The 20942-nt window shown below is 37.9% G+C and overlaps 2 protein-coding genes across 14 annotated transcripts in view; one reads left to right on the top strand and one right to left on the bottom strand.

Moving 5' to 3' along the window:
- The window catches only part of LOC6032190 (peripheral plasma membrane protein CASK), a 614477-nt gene that overhangs the window by 300110 nt on the left and 293425 nt on the right, over positions 1–20942 (bottom strand). The window lies entirely within an intron of this gene.
- On the top strand, positions 19777–20247 carry LOC6035443. The gene is made up of 2 exons (XM_038258194.1): positions 19777–19861; positions 19921–20247. Exons 1-2 carry the CDS (start codon positions 19795–19797, stop codon positions 20205–20207), a joined length of 354 nt encoding a protein of 117 aa, XP_038114122.1. The 5' UTR covers positions 19777–19794; the 3' UTR covers positions 20208–20247.

The following is a 20942-nucleotide window of genomic DNA, read 5'->3' as shown; positions in this document are numbered from 1 at the left end:
AATTATCTGAATATTAAAAATTTTGATTAAAAAAACTTTTAAAATATAAAAAAAGTTTTGAATTTTTGAAATTTTAATTTTGAATGATGGAGCATAAATTTTTAAATGTTCAGATCTTTTTTATTTTTCGCCAAGAATGTATAAATTTAGAAAAAAAAATCTACGGGTTAATCCCATCTAAAATTCAAAGGCAAATTGAATATATCCACTAGAAAATTAAAAATGAATAAGGTTAAAAAAACATTACTCTAAACTGAAAAGAAATTACATATTCAAAGCCGGATATATTAAGAAATGAGTTAAGTGTAGTAATAATTTTATTTAAGAAATTCTCAACCATACATTTAAAAAAATATTTTTACATAATCTTCATCTTAATTTTTCGACGGTTCGTATTAAGAAAATGCAAACAAGCATTTTCAGAAAAAAATCTATTAATAAGAAATTGAAATTGCACTCAATGTAAAAAATAACAAATTCTCGTAATTCTTGATAATATTTTTCTTAATAACTTGAAAGTAATTCTATCTATTTATCTATTTATTTATCAAAATTGCCATCCGCGCGAAATCCGCGCCTGAGCAAAATTAGTCAGCAAATCCGCGCCAAATTCGCGCTATCCGCGCGAAACGCGCCATCCGCGCGATCCGCGCCGTCCGTAACAACCCTGTATTTTTCACAAAAAGCCAAACTAACCAAAAAAAAAATTACGAAAATCTACGAAAATTGCCATTTTTCGGACCACCCTAACACGGTGTAGGTCACCCTAATGGCCAAACAAAAAAATACGGGTCTAATTATTTCGGTCAAGGAACCCCCAGAAAAATTTTGAGCTCGATCGGAGAACTTTTTTTTCGAATCATGCTGTTTTCGTGGGGAATTGCTGTATTGTAATATTCTCAAATAAATGTAAAAAGGTGCTGAGACCGACAGTTAAAAAATCTAAACTGATCAAAAGGACTAAAATAAAGCAAACAATTTGAACCACGTCGATAAGGCACGGCTGTTATCCATTTAGCAAAACGAGCGATCAACCAATAAACCTCCTTCAAAGTCAACCCTCCCTCCCTTTCATTTCAACCACTTTATGTAGAACCCTTAAAAAAATGTTCGGCACACTCAAAAAACAACACAACCACTTTGCAGCAAACCCTTCCTAGGGGTGGCATTCCGGTCTTCAAATCGATGGAAAAACGACGTTCGGTTTTGTGCTCTCCATGCAATAAATAAAATATATTCACTCACGTCTCAAGTCCTCTTACAAGGGGGGGGGGGGATGGGGAACATTCTGACGGTAAAAAGGCTCTTTAATCGAAAGCAAATCTGCCAAAATAAGCCGATCAGGCGAATCGGAGCTACTACTTTTAGGATGGGCTTTGGGGATGTTAAGCCACGTTCCTTCAGCATCCTTTCGGAATAAATGTTGGTTTATGTAAAGATGCGAACACCTTGTTGTTATTTTTTTGGGGACATTTTATGGAATTTTTGTACTGGGTTGTCCAACCCCAACTCTGACCTTACCAAGGGCAACCATTCATTGCCCGACCCGTTCAACATCTTGAGGGTGTCGCCCATTCAGGAAAGCTCGAACCCAAGCCCCATTTTGGCAAAACACGAGACTTCGTACAACACCATCATCGAGGGGCAAACAACAAGGGCCAAGAAAACCCCCTTCTTTCCTTTCTGAGTGCTCCGACCAGTGCCGGATATTCCTAGCCTACCAAACTGTAAATATTGACAGCCCCTCGCTTTTATGTCCTTCCGATGACAACCGGCCTGTTCCGAGAAGTCTGGACGTACCAGTTTCAACTGGTTAAATCGAATAGAGCAACTACCAAGTACCAGGCGTTTTCATCGAACGTCACAAACTGATGTTCCTAAATCAATTACCAAAAAGAAGAAAAAGAACCTTTCACCGCTTTCTCCAGGTCACCGAAAACTCGTGAAAGTTGTGCGCGCCTTTTGACTCACGAGAATTTCTATTAAAGGATTAGAAGGATTCAAAGGCCTTTTCCCTTCCTCGCCACTCGGGACGGTGATGCTTGAGACGCGCGAGCAGCGAACCGAAAATGATTTGGGAGGTTTTCTTGGAAGGAAACTTGTCATGAAAGGCAAACAGCACACACACACTAACAAATACACAAGCACACACACACACACTTACGCGAAAGAGCATATTAATGAGCTTGTTCGTGGAAGGGGACAATGCCATTATCGGTGGTGACGACCGAAATTGACTGATGAAACGGAGTCGTTTGACTTCTTCTAGGCAACACACTTTAGTCGTTCACAGGTAACAAGATTAGCAGAATGTTGTTGATACAGTTCCGATGCGATTATTAGGAAACTGACTCCGTGGCTAAATCGTTGCGGCATTTGTCCTTCACACAGAAAGTTATGGGATCAAATCCCGGCCAGTCCTCTTGAAATTTGGACAGAATATGGACAGAACCTTTAAGTTATAGCAGCCGCAGAAACATAAATATTGTTGCCTAGTACAGTCCAAAACCAAACAAATAACAGAGCAGAAAGAAGTCCAACCACCTTTCAAGTTTTTTTTACACCGAGGCCAATCTTCCGGTTGAAATTTCTCTTCCCAGCCATTTAAATTATCCTTCCGCCCTGTAATTTTCGCCAGCTTCCTCCCAGCACCCACCACCACGGCCCCGTTTGCATTAAAAGTTGGTATTCTTACTCATTTCCGCCCGGTGTGCCATAAAAAGATGATGATCGTTTCGAATTTCCAGCGCAGACGAGACTCTCGTCTTTCGAAAAGTCCCTACCCACAGGCAGACCGTACTTATCAAATTTCAAAGGGGATTATATTGCTTACAATCATCTCCCTTCCAGGTGGAGAGTTTCCCAGTTTTCCCATCACGTTGCCCAGGTGTTTCACTCTTTCTGAACTCGACATCTCGAACTACAATAACCGGATTGGGAGCAAAAGCTGGGGGAAAAAATATCTTTTATTTCAACCGAGCTGCGGTGCACTTCAAACGAATCTCCAAACGGTACGATTCCCTGACAGCTCTGTCCTTCCTTTCCCTGGAAGGGAGTAATCAATGAGCCATTCAGTTGGAGTTTTATTTTTATTTTTTTGCGAGCGAGCTTAAATTTGTATAACTGTATAACTTTTACCAAAGGAAATTCGTTACCGTTTGCCTTCCTCTAGGCAAGTTTATTGCCGAGATTCCGGTGCATAAAGAAAGGGGTAAACTGCTTGAGGTTGAACGTAATTGGACGACTATCAAAGATATGATGGTTAAACTTGCCCCGTTGTGAGTTTAATTTCGTGTACTCTACCGTGAAATTTACCTGAAAAGAGAAAGAAATAAAGAAAAGTTTAGAAATTTGGAAAATAGAATGATTGTCGACAACAAAATAAATCTACATCTTCTTTCGATCAGAAAATTTCTTCAAAGCCCGAGCAGGTGGAAATAACTGGAAAAGTTCAAATTCTGTTATTGTCAGGAGGGTAGAACTAGTTATCAAAACACCCAGATTAGCTTAAAACAAAAAAAATAACAAAACTTTGTTTAAGAAAACTATTTCTGTTATCAAAAATTATTACAAGAAAATTCGATAAGAGAGAAAAAAATGTTACCGATTCTTCAAATTGGTATTTGTGAGATACAATAACATATTACATAAATATTACAAAAAATCCCATTGAGTAAATAATCAAAATGTTTGAAAGTTCTAGCGATAAAAAAAATGACAGAATATTTACGATCAAGCTGTTGGATTTATTTTAAAATTATTTATAAACCAAAAATCGAAGGAATATTTCAATATCAATAATTAAAAGAATCAACTGAGCAACTCTCTACGAAATCGGTCGATTTCGACCATTTTTATTTTTTGTATTTTTGATTTGACTAAAACTTTGTGGGGGCCTTCCATATGACCAAATAAACTATTTTGTGTGATTGGTTCACCCATACAAGTCTCCATACAATTTTGGTTGCTGTCCATACAAAAATGGTATGTAAATATTCAAACAGCTGTAACTTTTGAGTGAATTTTCTGATCAATTTGATGTATTCGGCAAAGTTGTAGGTATTGTTGAGGACTTTTGAGAAAAAATAGGTACAAGGAAAAAAATTGATGATTTTTTTATCAACTTTTGTTTCACAAAAAACTCAATTTCCCAAAATACGTATTTCTGATTTTCGAGATTTTTTGATATGTTTTAGGGGACAAAAATCCGCAACATTTGAGCCATAGAGAAACATGGTCAAAAAATCTGCCGCCGAGCTATGAATTAAAAAAAAAAGATTTTTGGAAAAATCGAACATTCATGCAAAAACAAGTTTGACATTATTTTTTAATGCAAAAATGAATTTGCAATTGAAAAGTACTTTACAGATTGATTTTCTGATAAAGGGCTCCGTTTTCAAGATATAGCCAACGAAAGTTTGATTTTAGCGAAATATTTGCAGTTTTTCAATTTTTAAAAATAGTGACCATAAGTGACCATTTCTAAAAATATTTTTTTGAGATGTTCAGAAAATTTGCTATAAAATTGTCTAATTGTCTAAGAGACATTGTCTAAGAGACATTGAAGATTGGACCTCGGGTTGCTGAGATAGAGCCGCTTTAAGAAAAAGAAACACGAAAATTGAAGTTTTCTTAATCTCACCAAAATAACCCACCATTTTCTAATGACGATATCTCAGCAACTAATGGTCCGATTATCAATGTTAATACATAAAACATTCGTGAAATTTTTCGATCTTTTCGAAAAAAATATTTTGAAATGTTTAAATCAAGACTAACATTTTAAAAGGGCCAAACATTCAATATTACACCCATTGAAAAAAAGTCTTGATTTACAAAACTTCAAAATATTTTTTTCGAAAAGATCGGAAAATTTCACGAATTTTTCATGTATAAAAATTGAAAATCGGACCATTACTTGCTGAGATATGGTCATTACAAAATGGTGGGTTATTTTGGTGAGATTAAGAAAACTTCAATTTTCGTGTTTCTTTTTCTTAAAGCGGCTCTATCTCAGCAACTCGAGGTCCAATCTTCAATGTCTTTTAGACAATTTTATAGCAAATTTTCTGAACTTGTCAAAAAAATATTTTTAGAAATAGTCACTTATGGTCACTATTTTTGAAAATTGAAAAACTGCAAATATTTCGCTAAAATCAAACTTTCGGTGGCTATACCTTGAAAACGGAGCCCTTTATCAAAAAATCTGTAAAGTACTTTTCGTTTGCAAATTCAATTTTGCATTAAAAATAATATAAAACTTGTTTTTGCATGAAACTTCGATTTTTTCCAAAAATCACTATTTTTTCAAAAATTTATAACTCGGCGGCAGATTTTTTGACCATGTTTCTCTATGGCTCAAATGTTGCGGATTTTTGTCCCCTAAAACATATCAAAAATCTCGAAAATTAAAAAAAAACGTATTTCGGGAAGTTGAGTTTTTGTGGAAAAATAGTTGATAAAAAAATCAGAAATTTTTTTTCCGTGTACTCATTTTTTTCTCAAAAGTCCTCAACAAAACCTACAACTTTGCCGAAGACACCAAATTGATCAGAAAATTCACTCAAAAGTTACAGCTGTTTGAATATTTACATACCATTTTTGTACGGACAGCAGAGACTTGTATGGTTGAACCAATCACAAACATAGTTTATTTGGTCATAGGGAAGGCCCCCACAAAGTTTTTGGTAGAGAATTGCTCAACTTACAATTTTTTTGCTTAAAAAAAAGTTTAGGTACAAAGACCCCATTTCATAGCCAAAATAATGTCCTTGACAAAGTTGGTCAAAATATTCCCATAGTTCTGTCCATATTCAGCAAAATAAGAAATAATAACAAATTGGGTTAAGGAAAATTGGTCAGAATTTGTCCATAGCTAAAGTAAAATTAATCAATAAAAATTAAAAACACATTAGGATATGACGGATAAACTGATGATCATGACTTTCTTATAACAAAATTAGATATTTCAACAGGACTTGTTATTGAATGACCACTGTTTTGTTATCTGCCCGGTAACATACAGTTTTTGAATATTTACGTACCATTTTTGTATGGGCAGCTGCCAATATTGTATGACGACTTTTCTGATTCCACCAATGACTCAAAATGGCTTAATGGCTTACATAAAAAAAAGCTAAAAATGCACAAAATCGACCGATTTCGTAGAGAACTGCTCAAGTCAAAGCTCTCTAGTTAAACTTTGTAATGAGTTCAACAATCAATTCTACTCTTAATAAAAAAACAAAGCTTCGCTTTAAGGTGGTGATAGATGGTGTCCTTCACTTTTGGGGCAATGACTGTCAATGATGGTTCTGAATTCAGAGTCCAGAAATAGTAAATTGAAATGAAAAAAAAACACTATATGTAAAACGCTTCTACAAAAAAAAACAAAGAAACCCTTTTTTGATTGAAACATTCTGAATCAAGATTTGAATGTTTTTCTAAAACAAACATGGCCGCCAAATGGCCGATTGGGGATGATGCCTTCCAGAGCCTTAAAAATTCCAATTACTTTCGCAGTGCCAACATCCCTCCAAAATCAACTGCATCCGTATCTCACACACCAACTATCACAAGCTCGAGCCCCTAATTGAATTACCAAGTCAAGCTTGGGCCCTCGCAAGAACTCAAGGCCCGACAAATGCAGCTCAGCTACATCAAAAACAACGTACCGAAAGCATCGACAAAAAACTAATTCATTTTCCAGCTTTTCCAACACATCTCAGTCAGAGGAAAAACAATTTTACAATTTTTCTGGCTCGGTAACTTTCTTATCGTATGTCTAGCAAAAAAAAAAGCTTTCACCACTCTCTCCATGCTCAGTTCGCCCGGGAATTTTGATACGGATCAAACTCTCGTCCAGAAGTCCAGCCCCGAAGGAAAACGAAGAGCTGCATTTAGCCATGCGCTCGGTAAAGCAAATAATCTCCACACACTCGGACGATTTGACCGGCTGATGTGAAGCGAGCAAAATTGCACCCGGGATGCAACCAGCTGTGGAAGAAACGAACAAACAAAAAAAAAACACACACACACCGGATTCCATTTGGCAAATCAGCAGAAGCTTGTCCCTCTCGTGGGCATCACCAAGCTCAGCCGATAATTGAATCAGCCGCACTAATTTACTGCCAACCAGGTGGTCCCCTGCGGAGGTGAAGATTGGAAAATTCTCCGACTCTTTGAAGTTGGGGCCAGCTTGGGGAAAAAGTTTTCCACACACACGGTGAACCTGGAGTTGATTGGAAATCCTGTGAGTTGTTTGGAATTCGCCTGAAGGTATGCAAGGAAATTAAAATTCGATAACTGAATTAAGTGAAAATCTGCAGCGGAATATGGATGAGCGGGTTTAGAGAGTTGATACCTGAGGGAGTGCAAAAAGATGCAACTGTCATGTTTTTTTTTTTTTGCATTAGCAAGTCAAACTAATCATATCTTTTCGTGTAAAAATATGAATAACTTTAAATCTTCATATATCTTACGGACTTTAAGAACATAGTTTCGAACTGTAGAGGAGGGTGAAAAGACTCGATCAAACAATTCATGCATAAACTAATACATGTTAAAAAAATTAAAAAGTGCTGCTGTATAATGTAAATTCTCGTTTTTAATAAAAGTTGCAATGTAGTTTTTAGAAATAGTCGTAGTACAGTTGAAATTTCTCCCAAAACGATTGTTTCCTTATTCCCTTACACCACAAAACGAGCAACCTCCTAGGGGAGGGGCTTAAACTTTCAACGATGCAACAAAACCCTCGAACCTTGCAACTTTTGTGTCACTCAGCGTGAAATACGATTCCCAACGTCGTCGAGTTCCAATCCATCGAGCATTCCTTTCGATCTGTACCAGGATTCCGAGGAAAACCCAGCAATGCCAAAAAGCAGCAGCAAGGAGAGGTGAAATCGAATCCCCAGGTGTTATAACTCTTTCAATTTACACAGTTGAACGTTTGCACGTTCCCCCCCCCGTAGTAGCTGACGGTTCGACAGTTTAGATCCAAAAGACGTATCGTCACACCATGCGAAGGGCCCAGAAGGAACAGAAAGTTCAAGTGAGTCTCGGTACACCGGCGAGCGAGCTTCAGAGTTTGACGTTGATGGCTTCCGCATGGTTTCCGTTTTTCGAGCAACGACGACTACGTTGGATGTGGAGAGACACTTCAATTTAACCGTCGCTTGTGTTTGGGCGAAGCGAGATTTCTCAAGTGTTTGATAAGCTTTTCGACGCCGCTGCATGGTGGCGCCCTGATGTGTACGCATTCTTGGAATCACTTGAACGCCCGACGGAGGTCGTACATTTTTAAAAAGCCTTTTATGTAACGCTGCACGACTTTTGAGGGTTGTTCTAGGTGCAATGCACTTGAGAGTTGCATTTGTGAGGGTTAGTTTCTTGTGAACTTTGACTGTTGATTAAGTTGACAGTGTTAGTACTTACCTGAGAAACCATTGCAGTCAAAATTAGTCATAGCCTTTGCACTTACTTTCTTCCGTAATGAAATGTTACATCAAATTACCAACCTCAACCTCGAGTAGCGCCCTAATTTTGGCACCTCTTTACAAAGAGATTCCTGCCGACATTTTCGTCACTCGTGTTCTTTCATCTTAACATTTTCACGATAACGTGCCGTTCTCCACTCACAAGATAAAACAAAACAGTCGGCTTTCATTTTTAAAACAACACTCTACCACAGACAAAACACTATTTCAGCAAACTTTCCACTTCAAAAAGGGACTATATCTCACGTTACGTGTCGGTGGGTTCCCATGAAACTAGAAAGCATCTTTTGTAGCACCTTTCTGCTCAATACCAAGCAAATTTTCCTCTTTTCTTCAGCTTTTTCCCCGTTAATCCCGTGACGTGTTTATTTATTTTTCTTGTCCCTCGAAGTGCTCGAACCTTTCTTTTTTTCGCTCTCTCTCTCTCTCTCTTGTAAGTAGTTTTAGTGGTAAAGTGCAAAATGACGTTTTTGCACTGCCAAGCCTGGACCAGGAAGCAGGCGAAGACAATAAATCTCAAGGGAAATGCCGCTTCTTCTTCTCTCTTCTTCCGGTCACCGATTTCAAGCGAAGCTCTGATTTGTAGTTTATGGCAGAGGGAAAATTGAGCGAACAAAGGGACAACAAAGGATCAGCCAATCATGTGGGGGTTGGTGAATGCAACGGATTTTTGTAAGAGGAGCTTAAGTCCCGGTAAACAAGGCTTGCCTTTGTCTGCATCCAATGCTCGGTCACTATGTATTGGAAGGAAAATTTTAATACAATAAATAAATTTAGTTTCAATAATGAGAATGGAAGCAATGTAATAACGTCATGATTCGAAATCCGGACACTTAGTAGCATATCATTTTTGTTATAGCTGGCAAAAAATCATGTAATAAGTTGGGAATGTAGAAATATCGTCAGGATGTAGTATCAACAGTCAATTTCAAGAAAATGCATGCAAAATATGTCTTTTCTAACAATTTTTCATCAGAATTTTAAAATTAAAATGAATTGTTGTGCTTCGAATCCCGGATACTGTTAAAAGCTGTTTCGAAATCCGGACACTTTTGCTTCGAATTCCGGACACTCGATTTTGCTTATGAATCGCACAAATTTGGACTGAAATCGTCGCCATCGTGCTAACTTGCCGTACGTGCATTTTGGGCCAAATTGAGTTAAGAACGCCATTTTGTGCAGCTCACAATGCCTCACCTTTTGACCTTCGCAGATCCCCAAAATTCGATTTCAATCCTGAGATATTCAACAAAAACCGAAAAAACTCCGTGCATTTTTGTAATTTTACATATAAAAGTAGTTTCAATCTTGTCGTGCTATCTTGTCACTCCATGAAAATTGATGTAAGTGCGACAAAAGGCCAAAGGGATTTCAGGCCAGGAAAGTCAGGATGCGTTTGTCGCACGTACAAGCTAGACCACCGTAAACATTTGTAATTATAACTCGGGACTCCAGCAACCAACTTCAACCAAACTTTGGGACAATGCACAGAATGGTGAGCCAAACAAAACGTGTTTGTTATTGTTTACATTGCGTGCTCTCGTTTTTTAATATTCAAGGTCAAACATTAAAACGCGTTTTTCTCGGAACGTCAAAATGGTGGGTGCGACAAGATAGCACGACGACGTCGAAATGATAGTGAATGGCATTGAGACCTAAAGAATGCTAAGCTGTTAACATCAAAACAATCGATAGTTTATATAAAAATTTGCTAGAATTTAAGGGAATCGAAACCATACATTTCTACTGTGCCTTCCCGGTGCTTCAAACGCCTATGAAATATTTCAAGTGAAATTTTTCGCATTTTTGGTAAACTTATAATTCTATTGTATTTAATTGTTTTGGCATTAACCCGGGCGGAAAGTGAGTTGGTGGATATAACTTCGAACTATATTGGCTTGTTTATTCGCATCTTGCTGTAAACTCCTCGAGTTATGACGACTTTTGAAACCGACTGCGTATCATGGAAAGTATATTCCATGATCATACTGCATTATCTACAGTTGATATTGAGCTGTTAGTGGTAGTTTTTTTGGACTTAGCAAAAATTTCGAAAATTAATTTTTTTTCAAAAATTTTACCCGAACATCATGAAATGATTATTTTGACTTAGTTTCAAATTTATCCCGGGCGGAAAGTGAGTTGGTTGCGATAACTTCGAACTATCTTGGCTTGTTTATTTGCATCTTGTTGTAAACTCCTCGAGTTATGACGACTTTTGAAACCGACTGCGTATCATGGAAAGTATATTCCATGATCATACTGCATTATCTACAGTTGATATTGAGCTGTTAGTGGTAGTTTTTTTGGACTTAGCAAAAATTTCGAAAATTAATTTTTTTCAAAATTTTACCCGAACATCATGAAATGATTATTTTGACTTTGTTTCAAATTTATGCTGGACTTAGCAAAATTTGCAGTCACTGACCGAATTTTCAATTTCCGATACTTAGAATAATTTTCATGAGCTGATATTTTAAAGTTTGATTTTATTTATGCTGGACTTTGAAATTTTTACTTATATTTTTTAATTCTTTACTTTTTACAGAAAAAGCATTTTTTTGGGACTTAGAAAATTTTCGGGAGTTTGGAAACATGATAAATTATTTTGATGTTTATTTTTGCTTTGAACCAAAATTTCGGAAAAATCAACGAATTTACAGGACATTTTTGTCCGATTTTAACAAAAACATCAGTTTGTTCCTAAAATAATGTCCCTAACAAAACTTCTTCATTGAAATTTTGAAATTCGAAAGTTGGTTTTTAATAATTATTGATATACCCCCTACAAAAATCGTTCCGGCACTTAGAAAATTTTCGGGATCCGTATCACGACAAGATTTTTGGTAGAATTTATTTGATTTCTTGGACTTAATAAAATTTTGGCTTTTGGCCAGTAAAATTTCGGAAAATCGTCGAAATTACAGGAAATTTTCGTCTGATTTTTACAAAAACATCAGTTTGTTCCTAAAATAATGTCCCTAACAAAACGTCTTCATTGAAATTTTGAAATTCGAAAGTTGGTTTTTAATAATTATTGATATACCCCCTACAAAAATCGTTCCGGCACTTAGAAAATTAACGGGATCCGTATCACGACAAGATTTTCGGTAGAATTTATTTGATTTTTTGGACTTAGCAAAATTTTGGCTTTTAGCCAGTAAAATTTCGGAAAATCGTCGAAATTACAGGAAATTTTCGTCTGATTTTTACAAAAACATCAGTTTGTTCCTAAAATAATGTCCCTAACAAAACGTCTTCATTGAAATTTTGAAATTCGAAAGTTGGTTTTTAATAATTATTGATATACCCCCTACAAAAATCGTTCCGGCACTTAGAAAATTTACGGGATCCGTATCACGACAAGATTTTCAGTAGAATTTATTTGATTTTTTGGACTTAGCAAAATTTTGGCTTTTGGCCAGTAAAATTTCGGAAAAAATGGTCGAAATTACAGGAAATTTTCGTCCGATTTTTACAAAAACATCAGTTTGTTCCTAAAATAATGTCCCTAACAAAACGTCTTCATTGAAATTTTGAAATTCGAAAGTTGGTTTTTAATAATTATTGATATACCCCCTACAAAAATCGTTCCGGCACTTAGAAAATTTACGGGATCAGTATCACGATAAGATTTTTGGTAAATTTTTTTAGATTTTCAGGACTTTGCTAAATTTTTGCTCTCAGCCAGTTGAATATTTTTCAACATTTTGAAAAATTATTTTGATAAGAAACATTACCAGGCTTTTTGGAATTTTACTGTGGATTTTTGGACTTATGCAATTTTAGGAATATTTTCATAAACTTTTATTTTCAATTTAAAAAAAATGGAATATAGAGACTTTGGATTTTTCGTGATTTGGAAAATTATTATGACATTTTGGCAATTTTTTAATGAGTTTTCAAAGTAAAATAATTTTTCAACTTTGAAAAATCTTGTTTTGATGTAAGTGCGTATATTACTGCAATATTACTCATATTTGTGAAGAGGAAGAAGGGGAGGGGGTCTGAATTGTGGCGGGGTGCATTAAAAACCAATAAAATTATTTTTGGGATCAAAATCTACTTTATGAACTTGATATGATTTTTGGAAGATTTCAGTTGTTTGCTACTATAAACTCAACTTGATGTGGCATTGTTGGTCAAATAAACTCAACAAGATTTTTCGCAGATACGCCTCGAACAATTTATGTTCGTGGCCATGTTCGGTTATCTCTTAACCATACCCTGGGGTGAACTTGACTTGTTCGTGTTTTTACGAACATAGGTAGATTTTTCCAAGATGCAACTTTCTGCCCGGCCCGATCAGAAAATTACATCTTACGGTAAACTTGTCATGTTGCCAAAAACATGAAGATGACATGTTTCCAGAACGCTTGACTTAAGAGATGTAGAAACATAAAATGTAACATGAGTTACTCTACGAAACATCAAAAAAATATCAAACCAAGTTGTCATTTTGAACTTAAAAATATCATGTCATGGTACCGAAAAATATCATCCAGGAACATGAAATAATCATGGCCAATTCTGCTTTTTCCTGAAAAAATTGGTGCGAAAAAATATCATCCAGAAACATAAAAAATCAAGACAGGTTCAGGTTTTTGCCTGAAAAAAACTGTTCGTAAAAATTTCATCCAGAATCATTAATGTATCATGAAAAGTTGTGATTTGTGAAGAAATCTTACAAATCCATATTTCGCAACTTCCCATGATACAATTTTATTTTCAGATGGTATCTTTCGACAGAAAACTTAAAAGGGCTTATTTTTAAGCAAAAGTCCATCGCACTACACGGAGAAAAAAGAGTTCCAAAAATCGTGAACAAGCGTTCATGAAATTCGGAACCACGAACAAAGTGTTCAAATTCCATGGTACGATTTTGAAAAACGTACCATGAAATTTGAACACTTTGTTCGTGGTTCCGAATTTCATGAACGCTTGTTCACGATTTTGAGAACTCTTTTTTCTCCGTGTATCTGAACTGAGTACACCCTTACCAAAAAACATGATTTTCTGAGTTCAATATCTCACTTTTCATACGATTTTTTGAGTTCAACCCATATAACCATTTTTAAGCTTGTAGTACCTGAACTCAAAAAAAAACGTATGAAAAAATAGATATTGAACTCAGAAAACCATGATTTTTAGTAAGGGTGTAAGCCCAATACACTGTTTACAAAAATAGTCAGAAAAAGAGAGAGAGGCGTAACATGCGCGCACAGTGAAAGCGTACTGTGAAAAAAACATTGCGTATAAATTGAATTAATTATCAACATTGATATTTAAATTGAATCGATTTATATATTGAGTTTTTCCCATTAATATTCATTTTATATTAATTCCACAAAACTCAGTTACAATGTGTATTTTTTAAGGGACACCAGTCTTATCAATTTTTTGAAAGTTTTGTTAATAACTTCCAATCAATCAGTTATTAAAATGATGTACACAGAAAAAAAGTTGAATTTTGGAACGTTTAAAATTTGGTATGTTGAAAATTACCTCATTTTTTGACTAATATTACATAAAAAATGTTTAAAAATGTGAACCTGTTGAATTTTCTTCAATAACTGATGAAAATTCATCATTTTCTGTGGTAAAACTAACCATTTATTTTGCCACAACATCTGTCACCATTCCCTGATGAATATTACCATCATTTTTTTCTGTGTACTGAAAGTCAACAATATTTTTAAATGTAAAAAATATTTGAAGAGATTTATTAAATATTTAAATAAAATTTCATTTTATTTGATATTGCAAGTTACATAGATCATCAGTTTTTCAATGTAATATAAACAACTTTTTGTTGGCAAAAGTTACATTGACTTTAACATAATCTACTTCTAAAAAAAATCTAATTATAAACATAAAAACGATTCATGTCCAAATTCTTTAAAACACTGAAATAATAAAAGCAAATCAAATATTGAAGAAAGGTGATGTTCTTTCTTTAGTTGAATTATTTGCTCAAAACCAAAATCTTTCTTTGAATTAAACAGTTTCTTAAAGTACTCCTCATCTCAGTTTAGGACAATTACTATACCAATATAATACTGCAACAACGTGAAATTTAAAAAAATCTCTTTACGAGAACGTCTTTTGAAAATATTGAAACAATAATTCGAACAAAATATTCTAGTAACTTCCCAGAAAAAGATTTTCGAAGCATTGATTTGGTTTGAAAAAAAAAAATAAATTTGCAAAAGTAACAAAATAAAGTTTGAACAGTGATAGGTTCACTTTAAAATAATATTTTTCGTACATACCTGGTTAATCCTCTTCAAATCCATTCAACCAAAGCACGGTTGCATCGCAGCTAATTTGTCTAATTAAACAAAATGCCAGATGCTGAATGTCCCGAAACATGTCCAGGTTGTGGTCCTGTTAAAGAAAACAAAACACAAAGTATCAATTTTCAAACAGAATTTCCAGAGCTTTTTTTATCAAATAATCCAATATGATATAATAAAAAAAGGAAAGCAAATAATACTTATCTGAGTCAAAAAATCGTTGAAATACTTCTTCCTACTAAGTATTTCGAACCAGCTTGTACCATCGATTCAGATGGACTCCACTTTCCACCTTCACCGGGAAACTGCTCGCGAGTCGCCCAATAGATTACCTCCTCCGAAATAACCAGAGAAAGGTTCTTCCTTCTGTCACGGACACCCCTAAAGGATAGAAGCAATGTCACATTGTCACGTCCTTGCCCCTGCCACACACTCACAATAATCAATTAAAAACGTAAACAAACCCCAAAGCACAGTCACATGAACAATCACAGGCCGCAGCCAGCACCAACGCGGATTTGTCAGTTTTTTCTCGCTCACCCCCTCCGGAAACACCAAGAAAGTTTCATCCAGTTCTAATCACCCGTTCACCTAGAATACGTCAAACGTAAACAAACACACACGCACACAATCGCGCATTCGCGAAAACAATGTTCCCCCCACAAATCAGGATTCCAATCACGCGACACAAAATCAAAACAAACTTTACCAGCTGTGTTTTCCTTCACCGAGAACTCCCGTGTCCTGTAAAATTCACCGAAATAGTTCCGGCGTTGATCCGTGTCAAGACAGCACCTGCAGGAGGAGGAGGAGGAAGGAGGCCAAGTGACATTGAGGGCAAGAGGATTCCTCTTCTGGGTGCAGCTGCTTGGCCTGAACATTCCTTGCATCCGCCAACACTGAGCGGAACTTTTTCTTCGCCCCCAGCAGCCAATACAGAAGCAATCACTTAACCACAATATATCGCGGCTCCCGAACTCAACGGAATGAACGAACACACACTCCCTCCGCCACAGAATGTACTCACAACCCGCGGCGATACGCGGACTACAATTTATCCGCGGAAAACTACTGCGCGAAAACGTAAACAAACCAGCCCGCCACGAACGCAAAAGCTGTCTGTCTGCCGATTGCCGATTCCTGTCACGACATGTCTCGCGCGTTGCGTGCGAGCAGTGAACGAAAGAAGAGAGAAGAGAGAGAGAGAGCGAGTGAGCTCGTGGGCTCATTTTTGCGCTTTGCGATGAAATTTTATTTGCGGTAAAATACTTTTAATGTGATTAGTTTAACTAGTGTATTTAAAGTAAATTAAAGTGAAAAAAAAACTCAATAAAAAATTCCTTTCACAAAACTGGCATTTTGCGGAGGAGTGGAAATTTTGCTAAGTCGAACGAAAACATGATGAAAAGTAATTGTATCATCTCATAATTGACAGGTCGATTTTTTTCTAAGTCCCAAAATAATTCGGCATTCGAAATTTTGCTAAGTCCAGCGAAAACAAGATAAAACTATAAAATATCATCCCATGATGGAGTGGTCGATTTTTTTCTAAGTCCCAAAATAAATTGGCTTTCGAAATTTTCCTAAGTCCAGTGAAAACTTGATCAAACATCAAAATATCATCTCATGATAAACGGGTCGAAATTTTTTCAAAGTCCCAAATAAATTAATTTTCGAAATTCTGCTAAGTCCAAAAATATCAAAAAGAAATGAAAATAAAACATTTGATGATACACTGTTTAGGAACATAAAAAGTATCATGAATTTCGGCGGCCAATTTTTTAGTTTTTGGAACAAACAAAAATCATGTCATGTTCACAAAAACAGTCCATGTTATTTTTGTGTTCTTCCTAAGATGCGATTTTCTGCCCGGGCCGGAAACTGCAGCGTTCAAACAAACTTTAAATGAAAGTTGATGTTGGAATTCATCAAATTACACAGTTTTGACATTCATAATGCGAACTTATATCCAAATAATTGGTAAAACAAGATCAAGTGTCCGGGTTTCGAAGCGTCCGGGAATAAGAAACATGACGTTATTGTATTTGACACATTCCGGCGTTGCAACGTCACGAAATTGCAGTGACTCTGGAAAACGTTGCAACGGAATGAGAAATAGCGAAATTTCGACCCTTTTTGGTTTCATACAAATTAATAAGTAATGTTTTAATTATGATAAATCATGTTTATCGAGCTCCAATTGATGATTGGATCAGGAAAACAACGAACAATTATACAAAATCAGCCAAAACGTGTCGTTTTTGGCACTGGAGAATGTTTCATTTATGTTTGATTTCACAAACGAAATTCTTCTTGCAACGAAACGCCAAGACATGTAGCAAATTACCGATAAGCTAGACAACCTTGCTTTTCAACTTGATTCCCACTGTATAACAAACCGGTTCTTGCTAGATCAAATGTTTACGACCAAAAACCAGTTTCGGCATCGCCATCGGAAGATTTGTTTTTGTTTTCGATTCGCGTTTGCGAACGTAATTAAGTTGTTCTTCTATCGTTAACACATTTCACTTCAGTTGAGCCCGCAAACTCTTGCTGGCCACGGCGGAGTTCTCTTTATTGTGTAATTTAAAAAGCAAAGCAGAGATGATTTGGCTCATCCTTGTGACTTTGTGCATACGGACGGCTTCCAGCGCAACGGAAATGTTTCCCAACGAACGAACCTCTTTGGATGGTATGAATTCCCATGAATATCTCGAACATTTTATAGTGCTGAACTACCCTTGCAAGATTGCCGACTTCGCTTCTACCGCATCGAACCGTATTCTGCCGCGGCTCCAGCCAGCGGGAAGCCCACCCGAATCCGGGAGTTTCCGCACATGGCAGCGATCGGTTGGACCGAACCGGACGGCTCTATCCAGTGGAAGTGCGGCGGATCGCTCATTTGGGACAACTTCGTCCTGACGGCTGCCCACTGTGTGCTGGATTCGCGCAGTGTTGCTCCGGACGTGGTGCGGCTGGGAGACATTGACTTGTACAGCGCGGATGACGATGAGTGGGCGCAGCAGTTCCGGATTGCAAAGATTGTGAGGCATCCGGAGCATAGGTTTACGGCGAGTTACAATGATATTGCGCTGCTGAAGTTGGACCGCAATGTGGTTGAGGACGGTACTGTGATACCGGCTTGCCTGTGGAGGGATGAAGAGGTGAGGTTCAAGGAGCTTGTGGCTACGGGTTGGGGTCGGACCGGAGTTGGAGCGGATTTCACTCCCAAGCTACTACAAGTATCGTTGAAGCCGATTTCAAATGAAGAGTGCAGCAAGATTTATCCTTACGATCGGAAGCTCAGGCAAGGTCTGCAGGGCCAACATCTATGTGCGCGCGATGAAATTATGGACACCTGCGAGGGAGATTCCGGAGGTCCGCTGCAGTTCAAGCTGATGCATAACGGTCGAATGACGCCGTTCATCATAGGCGTTACGTCGTTTGGGTCAGCTTGCGGAGTTTCCCTTCCGGGAGTCTACGCGAGAGTTTCAACATACTTCGACTGGATTGTCGATACCATGCGACAGCATGAGGCGGTTGGACTCGAAGGTATGCTACAAGAATGATTCATAAGATCGTTTAAACGATTTTGTTTTTCAGCAAACTACAACGAAACGTTCTGTGCCTTGCGGTATGTAACTTTCCGCGAGTACGATAAGCAGGTAGGCAAAACAATAGATGGGAATTACACTAGTAAAGATTTGACCAAATTGAGGATCTACGCGGAAGACCTTCCTCGACAATTGGCCAGGATTCGTTGGAACGGACAAGGACCGAACTGCTTCGGTGTGATTGTTGACGAAAACACGGTGTTGACCGTGGCTGATTGTACCACGTTTAATGGGAAGTCACCGACCTTCGTCACCTATCTGAACAACAAGGTTGCGACCATCTCGAAGATCGTTGTGCACCCGGAACACGCGCGTGGCTCCGCCTACAACAACATTGCTATTTTGAAATTGAGCAACCTTTTAGATCTACCGATGGACTTTCGACCTTCCTGTATCTGGCACAGCTTGGACTACGAAGGTCTCATCTACGCGTACGGCAGGGGTCGTCGCGACATCAACCGCTTCATAGACTACGGAGAGGGAAGCTTCTTAGACCCTAGACAGTTCAATCACCTGATTCAATCTCACATTATGGATGCAAGCAGCTGTATAGTTTCGGAACGGTTTCTTCCCCGTATGACCAAAGGACCTGGCCGAGATCATTTGTGCGTGGGTAATGACGTCTTTTTGGTACCCGGATCATGCGAGCAGCTAACGGGTAGCATGCTCGGGAAACCCTCCGGATTCTTCTACAACACCGTTGCTTTAACCTTACTTAGCAGGGACTGCGGCTTTGGTGAGCATTTGATCAGCACCCGACTTTACAGCCATGTCGACTGGATGAAGTCGGTGCTGCTGCCAAACTTCCGAGATTTTAGTGCGGTACACTATGTTGATGCAGACCTTCAGGAGGGTAGTAGCTGTACGCTGGGCAGTGGACTCACCGGACTATGTGTTTCGGCAGATCGATGTACGGAACAGCTCAAGCAGTCCCAAGGACGAATCACGTTCTGTTCTAGCGGATCTGTTATTTGTTGTTCCCCACAAAACATCGGTGGAAATAGTCGAATTCATCCAGACATTCTAGGCTGTCCTGAATTAGTCGCGAAACTTGCTGGAGAGACTTCGAATGGATCGCTGGTAAGATCATACGTGTTTCGGTTATTTCAATCAGCAGCTTTGTTATGGATTTTATTACTAGACAAGAATCGGCTGGCTCGCAAATGGAACTCCTCAATTCCACTGCATGGGATCAGTGGTTAGCCGTTCATCTGTCCTTACAACGGCAAGCTGCTTAGGAGACAGCCAACCTAGCATTGTTCAGCTGACAGAGTCTGGATCCCAGCATGAAGTGGATAGAGTTTTGAAACATCCCGGATTCAACGTCACTGACCGCACCAATGACATCGCACTGATTCGGCTGAAGAAGCCCTAACTTGGAGTTCGTCCATGGTTCCAATCTGCCTCTGGACGAACGTTACCCACACACCGATCGAGCTGGACATCAACTATCCCTGTAAGATGCTTGATATTCTTCGTTATAGCAGTAAAACGGTAAGATTCCATTTTCTACAGCGGAAAACTCGTATTACACGCCCAAAAAGCACCACCCGATGTACGGCTCGGACTGTCAACGGACGCATCCACACGTGATCAGAGACTCTCAGCTGTGCACGCGAAGTCCCTACGAAAGTGCCGTGTGCGTGACTTCCGGAGATCAGCTGATATGGGCGGATGAAGATGCAAAGGTTCGATACTTGGTCGGACTGTCCACAAACTCGTGCGAACAAGTCAAGTGGAAATATTCCGTTTTCACAAGGATTTCATCTTATTTAGCGTGGATCAGTGAGAATGCATTTTAAATGATTTCATGCAAATTAAACCTTATACATTCCTCAAACATCTCGCGCCATTTTAATTCCCGTAACGAGTCCATTCTCCTCCCAAAACATCACAAAAATAAACAACTAATCACTTCAAAAAGGATGGCTCAATTTCCGGCGTCCATTTTTATTTCTCTGCTCCGGCCCAAACAAATTCGTCAAGAACAAACGTTTTTTTTTTTCGGGGAGAAACTGTCATTTCCTTGCCATCCCCCCCAAATTTCCCCTTTTCCGCATTCGAATCGTTGTCGGTCTCTAATCTAGCAAATGTCTTATCATCGCCATTGTTGTTGCCAACGGAAACTGCCTGGCTTCAAAGTGCCATGCTTTCTTCTTTTTTTTTTGCGTTGGCGGAAACCCCCCGTAAAAATAACACAACACAAATTCACAATTCAACAACTCGATGAAACGGAAATGATGTGGGTTGAGTATTCGATGTTTTATTCTTTTCGTTTTTGGTTGCGTTAATAACTCTCACTTTCGCACTAGACGTCGACGGCTTTATCATCCTGGGGCCATCATTCATCACGCCGGATCGTGGGAAGAAGTAATAGAAATCATGATATTAAAAACTCGCAGCGAAATTGATAGATTGGAACCATAAGATGTTCCATTCTGAACTTAAACACCACATTTGAACAAAACTGTGGTTTAGGCTTTTGAGAACAATTAAAAATGTCAGACATAATTGTATGACAATTGCCACAAAACTGG

Source organism: Culex quinquefasciatus, chromosome 1 (genome assembly GCF_015732765.1).
Source record: "Culex quinquefasciatus strain JHB chromosome 1, VPISU_Cqui_1.0_pri_paternal, whole genome shotgun sequence".
Lineage (NCBI taxonomy): Eukaryota > Metazoa > Arthropoda > Insecta > Diptera > Culicidae > Culex > Culex quinquefasciatus.
The sequence above is the reverse complement of the archived record's forward strand: the minus strand, read 5'-3'. Positions and strand labels throughout refer to the sequence as shown.

Excerpts from the sequence above, each read along its gene's own strand:
- LOC6035443 (XM_038258194.1), top strand. The coding sequence starts at position 19,795 with ATGGTTCCAATCTGCCTCTGGACGAACGTTACCCACACACCGATCGAG. Across the intron at positions 19,862-19,920 it reads GCTGGACATCAACTATCCCT|CGGAAAACTCGTATTACACG; the intron begins GTAAGATGCTTG and ends CATTTTCTACAG.